This window comes from Lampetra planeri, chromosome 31 (assembly GCF_965212315.1).
Source record: "Lampetra planeri chromosome 31, kcLamPlan1.2.h2, whole genome shotgun sequence".
NCBI lineage: Eukaryota > Metazoa > Chordata > Hyperoartia > Petromyzontiformes > Petromyzontidae > Lampetra > Lampetra planeri.
Genome location: NC_136137.1, coordinates 12,557,652 through 12,574,126, shown reverse-complemented (window position 1 = coordinate 12,574,126; position 16,475 = coordinate 12,557,652). Strand labels below are relative to the sequence as shown.

Sequence of the window (16,475 nt, the reverse complement as noted above, 5' to 3'; positions counted from 1 at the left end):
AAGGCTGTACCAGTCTGGCGATCAGCACCATGTGTGTGACAAAAAAGTATTTATGCTTGTTTTGAGTGTCAAATATTATATACAGCATATTATACAATACAACTTAAACAATGGAAATACTGCACTATGTATATATTTCATGACTAATAACTAATGAAAACATGAAATACAGTTCGATCCTGCAAAAAGTATGTTTTTTTTTACTAAACATACCTTTACAGCTGAACGAGGCAGCATTAATGAAATCAATCATTAAATTGACACTTAAATTTCACTCCTGATGAGCGGGTTAGAACTACGCAAGTATGCCTGTGTAGTGACTGTCGGCATCACTACTGGATGCACACACACACTCACACACAGGCCTGCACACACACACACACATGACGTCATCCCGTCCGGAGGCGGGAATGACGTTAGGGCCGGTTCAGGGCTCGGAGGGGCCACGGGTGTGGTGTGAGAACATGGCACTCTATGTGCCTCCGGCTGGACACGTGACCGGATCCCAGTGGGGGCTGGGGGCCCGGGCGGCACCTTGGGGGGGGCATGTGGACAGCAGGGAAGCTTCGAGAGGGTTCTCGTAGAGAGGCGTATCCGGGGTGGGGCCCGGGCACGCCGAGGCCCATATAAGCAGCCTCCTTACGGGGTTCGAGGCTGCTCGTGTCAAGAATGAAGATGCATCGTGAAGACGTCCCAAGAGAAGAGTCAAGCCTCCAGTCAGCGTGACCAGCCAGGAGCCCACCTGGCTGGGTCACGCCAGTTGCATCCGAGAGTCCGTGTTAGAGAGACGGTGTATGTTAGATAGAGTAGGTCGGTGGACAGCACCCTATGTTAACAGTGTTAAGAAAATAATAAAGTGTTGCCTCCCAAGAAGTCGTGTGTGCGCCTAATTGAGCCCATTACACCTGCATTCACAGCCGGAATTACAGCGGTGCTGGCTCATTACTGTCACACGGCCATTGTGGAAACCTGAAGCAACATCTCTCGTAAATGTTGTCAGCACTGACCGCAGCTGTGGTACAGGGACCACAACCCAAAGGCACAGGCCAACTGCCTTCGACAAATACTACTCAGCGCCTACGTCTACTCGGTGTGCGTGCGCACTCACCACTGCGATGCCGCTCGCCGGGGGGGTCAGGGGAGGGGGGGTGCGGAAACGCCATCCTGGCCAAATCAGCAACTGCTACCTCAGCAGCTGGAGAGGGAGGACACATAGAAGAGAGTGTGGGTGGAGGGACACAGGTAGCAAAGTGTGGGTGGCGGGAGATAAGAGGTACAGCAGGAGGTTCTGTTTATGGAAAATCCGTCGGCTGACCCTACCATTGCACATGCTTTTTATGGGTTCTGTGTCTTGAGGGGTCCCTGTGAGGGCAGTATCATGTGTTCCTGTGACCTCGCTCTCAGCATCAGCAACAGCTGCAAACGTGGCATGTGGATCTGTGGAAGCAAATAGCACCAGGGCTCACGAGTGAACTTGGAACTCAGCAGAGAATTGAGAGCAGCACACACCCTCGCAATCAACATACAGGCCTCCTCCAGGTCACCAATGGCCATGAACAGGAATCAAACCCAGCTTTACAGACACTGTGGTGAAAGCATGCACACGTTTCTGCTCTAATCTCCATACATATGTGAAGTTATATTCTAAACATTCACCCCCCCCACAACTGCAGTAGCTGAAAGTGACAATGTCACTACTCTGCCTGTGCCAGGCTAGGTGCAATGTGACATCATGTGACATGGTGATGATTTCATAGTCGACTAACCTATAGCCCATCCAAGGATGGGTGTATTGCAGTAAATCTGAAATATTAAATCCAAAATAATGTTCCACTAATTCTTATTAATAGGGGAGGTGGGGTGCTCTATATGGAGTGACGTCACCTGCTCGTGATTATTAAGCTGGGGGTGCTCCATGTGGAGTGACGTCACCTGCTCATAATTATTAATGATAGTGTTTAGGAGTTAGCGTGACATCAGCGTTCTGGATTTTAATATATTAAGAATAAGGGACAAAACCGTAGATTAAACGAGTGGGCGACTGACAAAGGCACCACATGGGAATGGAGTGTGGGTGGAGAGACAGGGAACGGAGTGTAGGTGATGCGGCATAGGGAACAGAGTTTGAGTGGAAGGATAAAATGAACAGAATGTGGGTGGAGAGACACGGGAGTAGAATGTGGGTCGACAGACAGGAAACGGAGTGTTCCATCTTGGGAAGAACTTTAGGCTGGGTTCTGTTTCTGGAGGGGTCACTGGGCAGTACCATGTGTTCCTGTGACCTCGCTCTCAGCAACAGGTGCAAACATGGCCTGTTGATCTGTGGAAATAAATAGTACCAGGGCTCATGAGGGAACCTATAACTCAGCACAGAACTGAGGGCAGCACAAACCAACCCTTGCAATCATGACACAGGCCTCATCCAGGTCACCAATGGCCATGGACAGAGTCAAACCGAGCATTACAGACACTGTGGTGAAGCATGCAAACGTCTCTGCTCTAATCTCCAAACACATCTTCTTGGTTCTTTCGGTAAAGTCACGTAGAATGGAAATAATAAAATAATAAAAATAAAACATAATAAAATAATTCTCACGCCGTTTCGGCCACAACGCAAGTAGCCGTCCTCAGGTGAAGAACAGGTCTGTCGATAAGACAGAGTCTGAATGACACGTCCTGGGCTTGGAGCATCTATTTAAGCTGGGAGGGAGGAGGAAGAGCGCCTTGACAAAATAATTTGCATATCAAGAGGAATTTTTGCATATTTATGTAATATTACACTATGTATTATTCTACCCACCCTACTGCACACCACACTGCTGCATATTCACCATACAACTACGACACCATGTATTACCTTGTACATTGTATTAAACATTGCAATTTTATACTATTTACTATTATACAATCCGCTATACACTATACCATTGACCGTCGCGTGAAAGATACTAAGAGGAAGCAGCGAAATATGTCAATGGGAGAGTGGTGATTGGAGACTTGCAGCGGAGCAAAGAATCCATTCCCTGCGGAGAATACAAGATATATAGTCAATGCAAGTGAGTGGAATGTGGTCTGAAAGTCACTGTAAACGTGAACACAATCAGTTAAGATCCGAAATGGTTTATTACGTCCTTCCAATGATTACTGAGCCAGAATCCATCTTCTCGGTTGAAATTGTCTCTGTGTTTGTATATGTGGATTGCCTCATGAACGAATCTCTCATGGTAGCCAGATGGCTTGCAGAGAACCTCTGTCTTGGAGAAGTCAATGTCATGTGAGCCCAATGAATTGTAACAGTGATCTGCCACGGCTGAGGTGTTTGTCCTACCGTGTTTCAAGTCTGCTTTATGTTCACGGATTCGGTCTGAGACATGTCGTTTGGTTTCTCCAATGTAACTGCTACCACAGAGGCAACTTAGTTTGTAGACGCCAGGGTACTGTATGTCTGGAACCACATCTTTTACAGACGGGACCAGATCACGGATTTTACGTACTGTTTTGAATCGGACCTGGATCTTGTGTTTTATCAAGATTTTGGAGATATTTTTTGTGACCCCAGCAATGTAGGGTAATGTGATGGTTTTGAAAGGCTCCTCAACAGGATCCTTCTTGATGGTTGGAGTGATGGCTTTGCGGATTGTGTAGTCGGAGTAACCATTAGCCTTAAGAGCTTGGCGTACGTGTTTGAGTTCACTGGCAATGTGTTCCTGGTCAGAGATGCATTGGGCTCTATGGTACAGAGTCTTGATGAGGTAATTCTTCTGGGATGGATGGTGGTGGGAATCCGGTTTTAGGTAAGCATCCATATGAGTGGCTTTCCTGTAGACAGAATGGCTCATTGAACCATCAGGTCTCCTTTTAATTAGGACATCCAAAAAGGGTAGCTTGCCATCTTTTTCGACTTCCATGGTGAATCTGATGGCTGGGTGTATGGAATTGATGTGGTCGAGGAATTGGTCTAGAGCAGGCCGGCCATGTGGCCAGATGACAAAAGTGTCATGTACGTACCTCTTCCATAAGGTCGGGCGTAGAGTGGCAGTCTGGATGGCGTTAGTCTCAAATTTCTCCATGAAAACGTTGGCTACAACAGGAGATAGGGGGAGCCCATTGGGGTGCCCTCAGTTTGTTTGTAGAAAGTTCTATTCCAGGTGAAGTATGTATTGGTTAAGCAGTGTCTCACCAGGGGGGGTACCCCAGTATTCAGTCCTTGATGAACCAAGTCTTCAATGATTGCGATAGTGTCAGGTACAGGCACTTTGGTGAATAAGGAAACCACATCAAAACTGACAAGCAGGTTGTCTGGGGACAGGGAAATCCCCTTGATTGTCGATACCAAGTCAGTAGAGTTTAGTACCGCAGAGGTAGTTTTTCCAGTGAAAGGCCGCAGGATTTCAGACAAAAAACGAGCCAGTTTGTAGGTGGGGGAGTTGATAGTAGAGACAATGGGACGAAGAGGTTTATCTTCTTTATGTATCTTTGGCAAGCCATATAATCTTGGTGGCCTGGCTGCAGAAGGTTTCAACGAGAACTGTTTGGTTGGATCAATGAATGCGGTTGAATCAGAAATTATTTTGTTGGTTTTAATGACGAGGCTGTTGGTGGGGTCTCTTTTTATTTTTGTATAACTGTCATCGTTGAGTAGTTCTTGAATTTTGTTGTTGTATTCTATTTTGTCCATGATGACAGTGGCTTTGCCTTTGTCGGCTGAGAGGATGACAATGTCATCCCTCTTTTTTAATTGAGCTAACTCAAAACGCTCATCTTTGCTGATGTTGCTAGCTGGCATCTTAGCGTTTTTGAGGGTTGCAGAGATTTAAGATCTTGCTACGTCTGCAGCAATGTGACTCAGGCCCTTGAGAACCACATCTACTCGGGCAATGATATCATTAACTGGTATGTGTCTAGGTGTGACTGCAAAGTTTAGTCCTTTAGCTAAAACGGATTACAGACCATCAGAAATAGAACTGTTACTGCGATTAATTACAACTTTGTTAACGTCTAGCTTTTCAGTGTGTGGGTCCGGTCTCTTGTTTGAAAGGCGGTTGAATTTGTAAATCAAGTTGTCCTTACATTTGGTCGACATAGCGGCAGCTGAAGAGGCAGCCATTTTGTCTACATGTTCCCAATCCGATGTGGACATTGTTGCAGTCAAAGATAAGTGTGATTTGTAGAGTGTCTTGTCCAAACACATGTAAAGACATTCTAAACATTCACTCCCCCACAACTGCAGTAGCCGAAAGTGACAATGATGTCACTCCTCCGCCTGTGCCAGGCTAGGTGCAATGTGACATCATTTAACATAGTGACAATTTCATAGTCGATAAGAAGTAGAACCATGGATTAAAAGAGTGGGCGACTGACAGAGGCACCACCTGGGAACTGAGTGTGGCTGGAGGGGCCACAGGGAACAGAGTGTGAGTGGAGGGACAAGCAGCAGAGTGTGGGAAGAGGGAGCAGAGTGTGGGAAGAGGGACAGAGGCATCAGAGTGGTCCTTCTTGGGAAGGTGTTTAGGCTGACTATCGTAGCTCGTGCTCTTGCTGGGTTTTGTGGCTGGAGGGGTCTCTGTGTAGGCAGCACCAGGTGTCCCTAGCGCCTCGCGCCGAGACCTCGCTGGTCAGCGTCAACAGCAGCTGCAGAAGTGGCCCCTAGATCTGGGAAAACAAAGAGTGTTTGGGCTCATGATGGAATCTGAAACTCAGTACAGAACTGAGCATAAGGGACAGTGGGAATCGAGTGTGGGTGGAGGGACACAGAGAACAGTGTGGGTGGAGAGACACAGGGAATGGAGTGTGGGTGGAAGGACACAGGGAGCCAAGTGTTCCATCTTGGGAAGGTCTTAAGGCTGATTACCTTCATGTGTGCTTTTGATGGGTTCTGTTTCTGGAGGGGTCTCTGCGTGGGCAGCACCAGGTGTCCCTAGCGCCTCGCTCCCCGACGCCTCGCTGTCAACATCAACACCAGCTGCAAAAGTGGCCGGTAGACCTGTGTAAACAAACAATGCCTGGGCTCATGATGGAACCTGGAACTCCAGCAGAGAATTGAGAGCAGTACACACCCTCGCAATCATGACACAGGCCTCCCCAGGTCACCAAGGGCCATGGACAGTAATCATACACAGCTTTACAGACACTGTGACCAATCGTGCAAACGTCTCTCCTCTGATTTCCATTTACATGTCAAGACATATTCTAAACATTCACGCCCCCACAACTGCAGTAGGTGAAAGTGACAATGATGTTACCACTCTGCTTTGACCAGGCGAAATGCAATGTGACATCATATGACATGGTGATACTTTCATAGTCGATAAGGTACAGAATCATGGATTAAAAGAGTGGGCGACTGACAGAGGCACCACCTGTGAATTGAGTATGGGTGGAGGGACACAAGGAACGGAGTGTGAGTGGAAGCACACAAGGAGCAGAGTGTGTGTGAAGAGGGACGGAGGCAGTGGAGTGGTTCATCTTAGGAAGATGCTTAGGCTCACTACCGTAGCTCGTGCTCTTGCTGGGTTTTGTATCAAGGGGGGTCCCCGCGTGGGCTGCACCATGTGTCCCTAGTGCCTCGCTCCCCGAGGCCTCGCTGTCAGCGTCAACAGCAGCTGCAGAAGTGGCCCCTAAATTTGGAGAAACAAACAGCGTCTGGGGTCATGATGGAACCTGCAACTCAGCACAGAACTGAGTGCAAGGGACAGTGAGAATCGAGTGTGGGTGGAGAAACACCGGGAACAAGGTTTGGGTGGAGGGACACAAAGAACAGTGTGGGTGGAGGGACACAGGTAATGGAGTGTGAGTGGAAGGACCCCAGGGAAATGAATGTGAGTGGAGGGACATGGGGAATGAACTGTGAATGGAGGGACACAGGGAGTGGAGTTTTGGTGGTGGGACACAGGGAGCGAAGTGTTCCATCGTGGGAAGATCTTGTGGCTGACCCTACCATTGCACATGCCCTTGCTGAGTTTTGTGTCTGGAGGGGTCCCTGCATGCGCAGCACCAGGTATCCCTGATGCCTCGCCATCAGCAGCAGCTGGACATGTGGCCCCTCGATCTGGAGAAACAAACAGCACCTAGGCTTAGAATCTGGGAGGTCTTCCAAAGATCCATAAAGAAGGTACCCCACTACGGCCTATCGTGTCCACGATCAACTCTCCTACCTACAAGCTAGCCCGTTTTTTATCGGATACTCTGCTTCCCTTCACTGGCAAGACCACCTTAGCAGTACTTGACTCAACCCAATTGGTTTCTATGGTCAAGGACATTGTACTGTCTCCTGACGATATCCTCGTCAGCTTTGATGTGGTCTCTCTGTTCACCAAGGTCCCAGTGCCTGACACCATATCAATAATTGAAGACTTGGTCCAACATTGACTGAACCCTGATGTACCTGCACTGGTTAGGCACTGCCTCACCAACACTTACTTTACCTGGAATGGTACCTTCTACAAACAAAATGAGGGTACCCCTATGGGTTCCCCCTTATCACCAGTGATAGCCAATGTTTTCATGGAGAAGTTTGAATCAGATGCCATCCAGACATCTACCCTTCGTCCTTCCCTGTGGAAGAGATATGTGAATGATACTTTAGTCATTTGGCCACATGGCCTCCCAGCATTGAACCATATCCTAGACCACATCAATTCTAGACACCCATCCATTAAATTCACCATGGAAGTGGAGAAAGATGGCAAGCTGCCATTCTTGGATGTTCTGTTTGAGAGGCCTGATGGTTCTTTGGGACATTCTGTTTATAGGAAGGTCACGCACACAGATTGCTAATTGAAGCCTGATTCCCACCACCACCCAGCTCAAAATAATTCCCTCATCAAAACTCTATACCATAGGGCTCATTGCATCTGTGACCAACACCACCTGGCCAATGAATTAAAACATGTACATCTGGCCCTCAAGATGAACGGATACTCAGACCGTACTATCCGCCAAGTTGTTTCTCCCACCATACAACCATACAACCACCTGAAACTCCGATCAAAATCATCACGCTGCCATATATAGCAGGCGTTACCAAAAAGATTTCCAAAATTCTAAACAAACACAAGATCCAGGTCCGGTTCAATACAGTACACAAAATCCGTGATCTGATCCCATCCGTAAAGGATGTCATTCCGGACTTACAGTACCCCGGTGTTTACAAATTGAGTTGTACCTGTGGTGACTGCTTTATCGGGGAGACGAAACAACATATTTCGGACCGAATTCACAAGCAAAAATCAGACTTGAAAAACGGCAAAACAAATTCTTCGGCCTTTGTTGATCATTGTTACAACGCCGTGGGTGATCATGATATTGTTTTCTCCGATACCAAGGTACTCTGCAAGCCGTCTGGATACCCCAAAATATTTGTCCATGAAGCCATACAGATATACAAACATAGACATAAGTTTAACCGAGAAGATGGATTCAAATTGAGCAATCATTGGAAAGATGTGATTAACCATGTTAAACCTCAACCGCGACTCTCCCCCGCTCTGCGTCCTCCCTCCCCCATCCGTGGCTCCGTCGTGTAGTACCTCCTTCATCTTCCTGGCTCCACCCACACCCAAATCCCCCCCCCCATCCTGCGCCCGTCCTCCTTGGCTCCTCCTCTTACCCTCTTACCAAGGCCTCAGCAAGGTAAGGTAATTTACCCTTTTTACCGGGTAAAAGAATAAAGGTAAAGGGTAAAGGTGTCGACATGCCAAGGGGTAAGGTACAGGGTTGGGTAAAGGTAGCTCGGAAGAATTACCCAGTAAGGTAAAGGTAGCGCGAAGTATTACCCCGTAAATACGGTACATTGTTTACCGCTAAAAGCTCCGTGGCGCAGTCCGTGGCCTACATTTAATAAGTAATATTAAAACAAACTTTATTAAAAACACGCTTTTATGAAATGTACGAGTAATGGCAGAACTCCACGACTCTAGGAAGTGGCCCCGAAGCTTGCCATAACGTAAGGAACTGTGGTAATTTACAGCCAACGTCAGTTGAGCGTGGACAATTAGACCCAAGCCGAAACATAACATTTACAAAATAATGTTTAAAAATATATTTTTTATGATAGAATATAGTATTGTCATCAGTATGACCTAAGTATACCAAGTTTGCAGTCGATATCACATTAGGAAGTGGGTAAAAATAGAGTTTCAAGATTTGAGAATACAACAACAATAACGACAACAACAGAGTGCGTTAAAAGAAAGCGTGTAAAATTGGAATAATTGAGAGTATTCTATATGAATAAAGCGCTCTACCTAGTATGTACCGTTATAAACCTTGTTCATGTGTAGTAGTTCCCTAGTAATTACCCTGTAATCGGGTAATTTGTATGGGGTAAGGGTAAAAGGTAGGGTAAAGGTAGGCTCGTTGCATTTTACCTTTTACCTTACCTGCTAAAGGGGAAAAGGTAGGGTAGAGTGATTGTATTGTGGTAAGGTAAAAGGTAGGGTAAAGGTAGGCTCGTTTTTATCTTTTAACTTTTACCTTACCTTGCCGAGGCCTACTCTTACCCTATATAACAATGTCTCATCACAAATAACTCTCGCTACAGTTATTTTGCTGTGCCTTTTTTACACCTGATGAAGGAAGCTTGTGTTGCCTCCCAAACGTCGTGATTTAATTGAGTTTTTTTATTTATTTTATTGTTTTTTTTATCTACGTGACTTTACCAAAAAAACCAAAGAGTATATGAATCCTTGCAGTCATGGAAACTTCAAATCTAGCACCTAGGCTCACAACAAAACCTGGAACTCAGCACACACCCTCGCAATCATGACCCAGGCCTCCTCCAGTTCACCAAAGGCCATGTACATGCAGTCCCCGGGTTACGGAAGGGTTAGGTTCCCGAGAACGATCTGTAACCCGAATTTCTTGTATGCCGGAAACTGAACAATTACCCCCCAAAATCCAGATGAAATCAGATAGCCGCAAATAGTTGTGCATCCCCTACCCGATCACTAATTAGCTTTCTTTCAGTATTGTATCACACTATTGTCTGTTTTCTATCGCTACCTGTGTAATAAAGGACTCGATCCTGGGTCTGTCTCCGTTGTCCTTTATTCGGGTTCTTACACTTTTCCCACACGGCCCTCGCTCAGAGCTCTCCCCCTTGGCAGCTCCATAGCTGCTCTCGCTCCCGTAGCCTCCACACCTCTGCAGCTCCGCTGCAGATCCCCTGTGCAGTCCTCCGGCTGCCCTCACCGCAGCTCCACCGCTGCCCTCACTGCAGTTCCACCGCTGCCCGTCGTTCCTCCGCGCTTGGTCACCGCTGGCCGACGGTGCCAAGTCTTACTCCCCCGTGTGTGTGGCGATCTCGCCACTCCTCGACCTCCGCCCTGCGTGGCCTCACTCTAACTCTGTCTCCCACACTCCCCTGTCTCTTCCGGTATCTCTCCCTTAAGACCTCACCCCTCTCTCACACGTGACCTAACTCCTCCCCCCCATGACGTCATATCCGCGAAGCCGTTTACGCCCGCATTACACCTGTATCGTATCGCTGTGCATGTATACGCTCTGCACTTCCTATGATTCTCCAATTTCATAGAATATCTACCCTAACACTACCCATAATTAAACTAATAGAACATATACTGTATGAAATTGTTCATGAATAACACGAAACATTTTAATATTAAAAGAAATCAGTCAATTCCGAATGAAAAGAAAATAATTATGTAAAGCTACAAAAAAATTCCATTTACCTGAACCACGGTGAAGCTCGAGCTCAGTGAAGGCGGCATTTTGGTAGAGCGAGGCGTAAGTTGGGGATTACCCCTCACGTAACGCAGGGCTTACGCCTCACTCCGCGATATTCATCCACAACCTCACCGCGCTGCACTATTTGCGCTCATGTAACTAACGCAAACATTTCCGCATATTAAATGTTTATTACATCATTTATGGGAGCATTTCCATAAAGTTAGATTTCCTCAAGTCGGGTGTTCCGCAACCCAAGAACTTACTGTACATGAATCAAGCCCAGCCTTACAGATACTGTGGTCAAGTGTGCCAACATTTTTACTCTGATCTCTACACACATGTGAAGACATTCTAAACATTCACTCCCCTACAACTGCAGTAGCTGGAAGTGACAATGATGTGACTACTCTTCCTTGACCAGGCTAGGTGCAATGCGACATCATGTGACATGGTAATGCTTTCATAGCCAGTAAGGAATAAAACCATGGATTAAAAGAGTGGGTGACTGACAGAGGCACCACCTGGGAATTAAGTGTGAGTGGAGGGACACAATGAGTGGAGTGTTCCATCTTGGGAAGATTTTAAGGCTGACTCTACCTTTGTGCTTGCTCTTACTGGGTTTTGTGTCTTGAGGGGACTCTGTGTGGGCAGGACCAGGTGTTCCTAGCGCCTCGCTCTCGGTGGCCTCGCTGTCAGCGTCAGAAGCAACTGTATACGTGGCCCCTAGATCTGTGGAGACAAACAGCGCCTGAGCTCACAACGGATCCTGGAACTCGGCACATATCTGAGGGAAGAACACACCCTCGCAATCATGACACAGGTCTCCTGCAAGTCACCAATAGCCATGGACAAAATCAATACAATATTATTGACTCCCCGGTCAAGCATGCAAACGTTTCTGCTCTCCGCACACACATACAGGCAAATAAAAAATATAAATCCCCCACAATGATGTCACTACTGTGGCTGTGCCAGGCTAACAGCAACGTAGCATCACATTACAATGTGATTTCATAGCCGGTAAGGGGCAGAACCATGGATTACCAGAGTGGATGACTGGCAGAGGCACCACCTCAAAATGGAGTGTGGGTGGCAGGACACAGGGAACAAAAAGTAGGTGGAGGGAGACAAGAACAGCATGTGGGTGGAGTGAGACAGGGTATTTTTTGTGGGAGGGACACAGGGAATGGGACGGGGTGGAGGGACAAAGGGAGTGGAGTGTGGGTGGAGGGACACGGGAAGTGGAGTGTGGGTGGTGACATGGAGCAGAGTGGTGATGGGGGGACAGAGGAAAAGGGATGTGGGTCCAGGGACACATGGAATTTAGCATGGGTAGAGGGCTTCAGCAGGAGGTGCCATTAAGGAAGATCCATCAACTGACCCTACCATTGCACTTGGCCTTGCTGGGTTCTGTGTATGCAGGGGTCCCTGTGTGGGCAGCACCAGGTGTTCCTGGGGCCTCACTCTCAGCTTCAGCAGCAGCTGGATACATGGCCCCTATGTCTGGGGAAAGGAAAAGCATCTGGGCTCAAGATGGATCCTGGAACTCGGCAGAAAACTGAGCTCATAATACACCCTGGAAATCATGACATGGCTCCTGCTGGTCACCAATAGCCATGGACAGGAATCAAACCCATACTATAGACACTGTAATCAAGAAGGCAAATACGTGCATGCATCTTACCTATAAACGTCATTTGTTGTCTGTGTACGCCTATCCTTGTAATATTTTAACTGACAAACTATTGGGTCTCCCCGACAGACCTGGTCTTCACCTGAGGACGGCTGCTTGCGTTGTGGCCAAAACGTCGTGAGAATTATTTGATATTTTATTTTTATTCTTTTATTATTTCCCTTCTACGTGACTTTACCAAAAGAACCAAGAAGATTAATCCCTGCAGTCACGAAAGCTTTAAATCGAAATTTATTGGGTTTATGTTTCAACAAAGTACACAAATACAACAAACTAAGCTCCCAGATGAACACTTGCTATTTGTTTTTACCCTTGGCTCAATATAATCTAAGAAAAACAAACTTTGTACAATGTTCGCTGATCATAATGATAACTTTGAACTGCGCCAAAGCATGCATCCAAGCATGCACGGAAGGCAGACTCGTGGTGGCTCCTAGCAACACAAACACGGTTGCTTAGGGATTATGACTGGAGGTTCTCTCCTTAAATACTTTGTGGTCATTTTGTTTACAAGTAAAAAATGCCAAAAAGAAAAAAAAACAAGCTTGTCCAAGACAAACCCAAAGAGAGTGCTGGTCTGTGGCACTCAAAACAAACAGTGGAGGAGCAGCGGCTGTCTCAACAGCAAACAAACAGCGAAGGCACATCAGCAGCACAGGCTGAGGAAACTGCAGAGCAGCGAGCATGGAGACAAGCCAGAGGCTGCACAGTTACTGCAGCAGCACAGGCTGAGGAAAATCTTGAACAGCGAGCATCAAGACAAGCCAGTGAATGCACATTTACTGCAGAAGCACAGACTGAGGAAAATCCTGAACGTGATGTCCTCTTTCCCCACCCCCACCCCAATGTGTACAGTTACGACTATAGTCAGTAGATACTGCTGTAGAGTCAGTAAATATTATAGTCCAAGGCCGTAGCCATGGAGTCAACATTGGGGGGGACCAAATCTTCCAGGGTGTCTCTGGGGGTCCCAACCCAGAAAAATATCTAAATTAGAAAACTAATTTCCTGTCTAAAATATTTAAAAATTCACTAACACATGGGATGGACTTTAAAAAATATATTTTTTACAATGTCTAAGTGTATTGTATTACATTGCTCTGTTTTTACTTTTTTTTACCATTTCTTGTTTCATTGTATGTAATGACAGATTAGGGATTCATAAAGTACAACCATAACCACAATCATATAAACAGAAATCTATGCATTGATTTATATGAAGACAAGTCCAGATATTGTGGCCAAGGTTTAGCAAATTGTTGTTTTTATTTACATAGTAATTTTTTTTTATATAGCAATATATTGGGGGGGACATTTTGAGCATATTTGAATATACGTGTGTGTCCCCCAATATATATTATAACTAGCTTTACTACCCGGCTTCGCCCAGGACTTGGATTCACCATACCAGGCTGCCTTTGTCTCCCCAGTGGTGATGTTCACACACCACACCAGTTACTCGTATGAGGCTAGAGGAGGCCCAGGAGCGGTTAAAATAATCGTCACCGGTGGTGGCCGTGAGCAGGAATTGAACTCGGGTCGCCGGGTTCGGAGCGCAGCGCGCTAACCACGACACTACAATGCGTTACGCTTCCACATGCGTGGGTCACATGACAGATTTGACGTCACAGCTCACTTGCCGCGCAAAAAAGAGATGCATTATTGTGCACCCCCCCCCCCCCCCAAAAAAAAAGTGTATTTTTTATAATTTTTCCATGGTGTACAGTCTGGAAAGTACCCACATGGCAAATTTCAAGTTTGTTGCATGTCGGGAAGTATGCTAAACATTTTGAACAGAGACACATAATCACAATTTAGCCTTTTATATATGGAGATTACGCCTTGCTATAGTCAGTAGATACTACTGTCGTCAGTAGATACTACTGTCGTCAGTAGATACTATGGTTGTCCGTATACTACTGTAGTTAGTAGATACTACTGTAGAGTCAGTATATACTGATTCTATTGTATGTAGGGTGTGTAGGTATATATGTCGACAAAATAAATCTAACTGGGTGGAGGGGGGGTTGATAATTTTGGAAACATTTTCGATCAACTATTTACCCCCCACTTTCTATAACGTTTTTTTATTCAGGCCGTCTGTAAGGCTCTTCTTAATTTGTTGACGGACAAATAGACAAACGGAACGCTGGGCTTTTATAATAGCTTAGTACTGTATTTGTGTATATGTTATGTTTTTAAGAGAAGACAAGTTTTGAAATATATATTTTTCCCCCGGGCAAAGCAGGATACTTCCTGCTAGGATATTCTAATTCACTCGCCTGCAACTGCAGCCATTGAGAAAAAGGGAACGATTTCACGACTGTGCCTGTGTCATGCTAGGTGTAATATAACATCACGTGACATTGTGATTTCATAGTAGGCAAGGAACATGTACAAGTAGTCGATTGGAAGAGGCACCACCACCTGTCGTGTGCCAATCCCTGTGGGTCCGTAACCTAGTTCACAGTGTTCACTGTGATTGTGATGAACTGTGGAGTGATATTGTCTGATGGCGCTCATCACGGAGAGTTGAGGGAGTGGACTGTTTGTTTAGCTTGGGTAATCAGCATCTAACACGCACAAGTCATCCTAAATCCAAAGGCTGTAGGGTAAGGAATACCAACACGGAACACAACGGGCCGGTGTGGGTAGGACCACGCGTAGCCGCCTGCTAATGTTTACGCACCGGACCATTTAAGGTTAAGTCAACCCACGGGAGGCCCACGGGCCAAGCTATTCATCATAGATGTTAGCCGGGTTCGTGGCGAAATGCCCTAACCACTAAACTACCGTTCCCTACTATCAATAACAGCCATTTGCCACGATGACGTCAAGACGGTGCATGTGCCAGGCTAGGTGCCCTATTGAGTGCGACGTTAACTGTATATGGTTCGCTGGTGTTAAGAGTTGAACAACCCCCCCCCCCCTCAGAGCTTTAATAAGACTCCTATAGAGAAAGTGCTGTGAGTGGGTGGCCAGCACTACACCCGGCCGTCTTTGTTTACCCCTCGAAGAGGTTCAGATAATTAATCATCACTGGTGTTGGTCGTGGGCTCGATTCGGAGCGCAGCGCGTTAACCACTGCGCCACCGCTCCCCACACACATGACACAGATCGATGCCACGTATCGCCTTAACCAGACTTTGGGCGAGTGCTGCTAGATAGCGCCTATGAAGGCCCGAACGGCACACGAGGGGGTGGGTGGCCAGCACCACGCCCGCTGCCTTTGTCTCCCCAGTGTTGCGATGTTTACACACCGCACCGGTAGTCATTTGAGGCTGAGTCGACCGAGGGGAGGCCCAGGACCGGTTCAGATAATCATCACTGACGTTGGCAATGAGCGGGAATCGAACTCGGATGGCGAGGTTTGTAACACAGCGCGCTAACCACTGCGCCTCCGCTCCCCGTACACATGAATATACCAACTCACGGACAGCGAGGAAGGGACAAGCAGAGTTACATATCTCCATGAGCGTTGGGAGGCGGATGGTCACCTGCGAACACCTGCTGCAGTAAAACCTCCCGTGCCTCCTCCGCATCATCCTCCTCCACCTCGCCTTCCCCGCCGTGTATCGCGCGCGGCGCCTCCATGGCGTTGGCGCGGGCCGGGGACGACACAAGACCGCGTGACGTCATCGACGGGCGACGCCCACCGCTTGTGCACTGCGATGGCCCCTGAGCAAGATGGCAGCCTTGGGCTGCGCCGTTTTTTTGTACTCGGATTGTAAATGTTGTGGATTTGCTCTCCAACACATCGGTGTTCTGTACTAGTAACGAATTGGTATGTTCTGTTTGCATGACAAACCTTACTGGCTGTGTTGGGTGGTGGAGGATTACGACACATTTATGCTTGCGCCATCTAACCCCAAAACTATTATGAATAAAGGTTTATTATGAATAAAGGTTTGTGTTAGATCGCGTAAATATAAAGGTGTCTCTTTGGTTCTGTCGGTAAAGTCACATAGAAATGAAATAATATAATACGACGTTTCGATTGCAACACAACCAACCGTCATCAGGTATGAATGAATGTAAACTCGGAGGGAGACATATACAGAGAGACACACAGAAACAACGCATCTGTGACGAG

At 46.9% G+C, this 16,475-nt stretch overlaps 1 protein-coding gene across 17 annotated transcripts in view; it reads right to left on the bottom strand.

Annotated features, from left to right (window-relative positions):
- Positions 1–16,036, bottom strand: part of LOC144729239 (coiled-coil domain-containing protein 157-like) — an 88,306-nt gene extending 72,270 nt beyond the window's left edge. For 2 of the 17 annotated variants that reach the window (XM_078609339.1, XM_078609355.1), the window contains exon 1: positions 5,852–5,986. In XM_078609339.1, coding sequence (XP_078465465.1) covers positions 5,852–5,857 — 6 coding nt within the window. In that variant the 5' untranslated portion in view covers positions 5,858–5,986. Of the gene's footprint in view, positions 1–1,108; positions 1,196–1,320; positions 1,438–2,266; positions 2,321–5,851; positions 5,987–6,491; positions 6,618–6,937; positions 7,049–11,286; positions 11,419–12,075; positions 12,193–15,879 lie in introns of those variants that run through there. The other 15 variants (XM_078609337.1, XM_078609340.1, XM_078609343.1 and 12 more) reach the window with 15 other exon arrangements.
- Between the last annotated feature and the right edge of the window lie 439 nt (positions 16,037–16,475).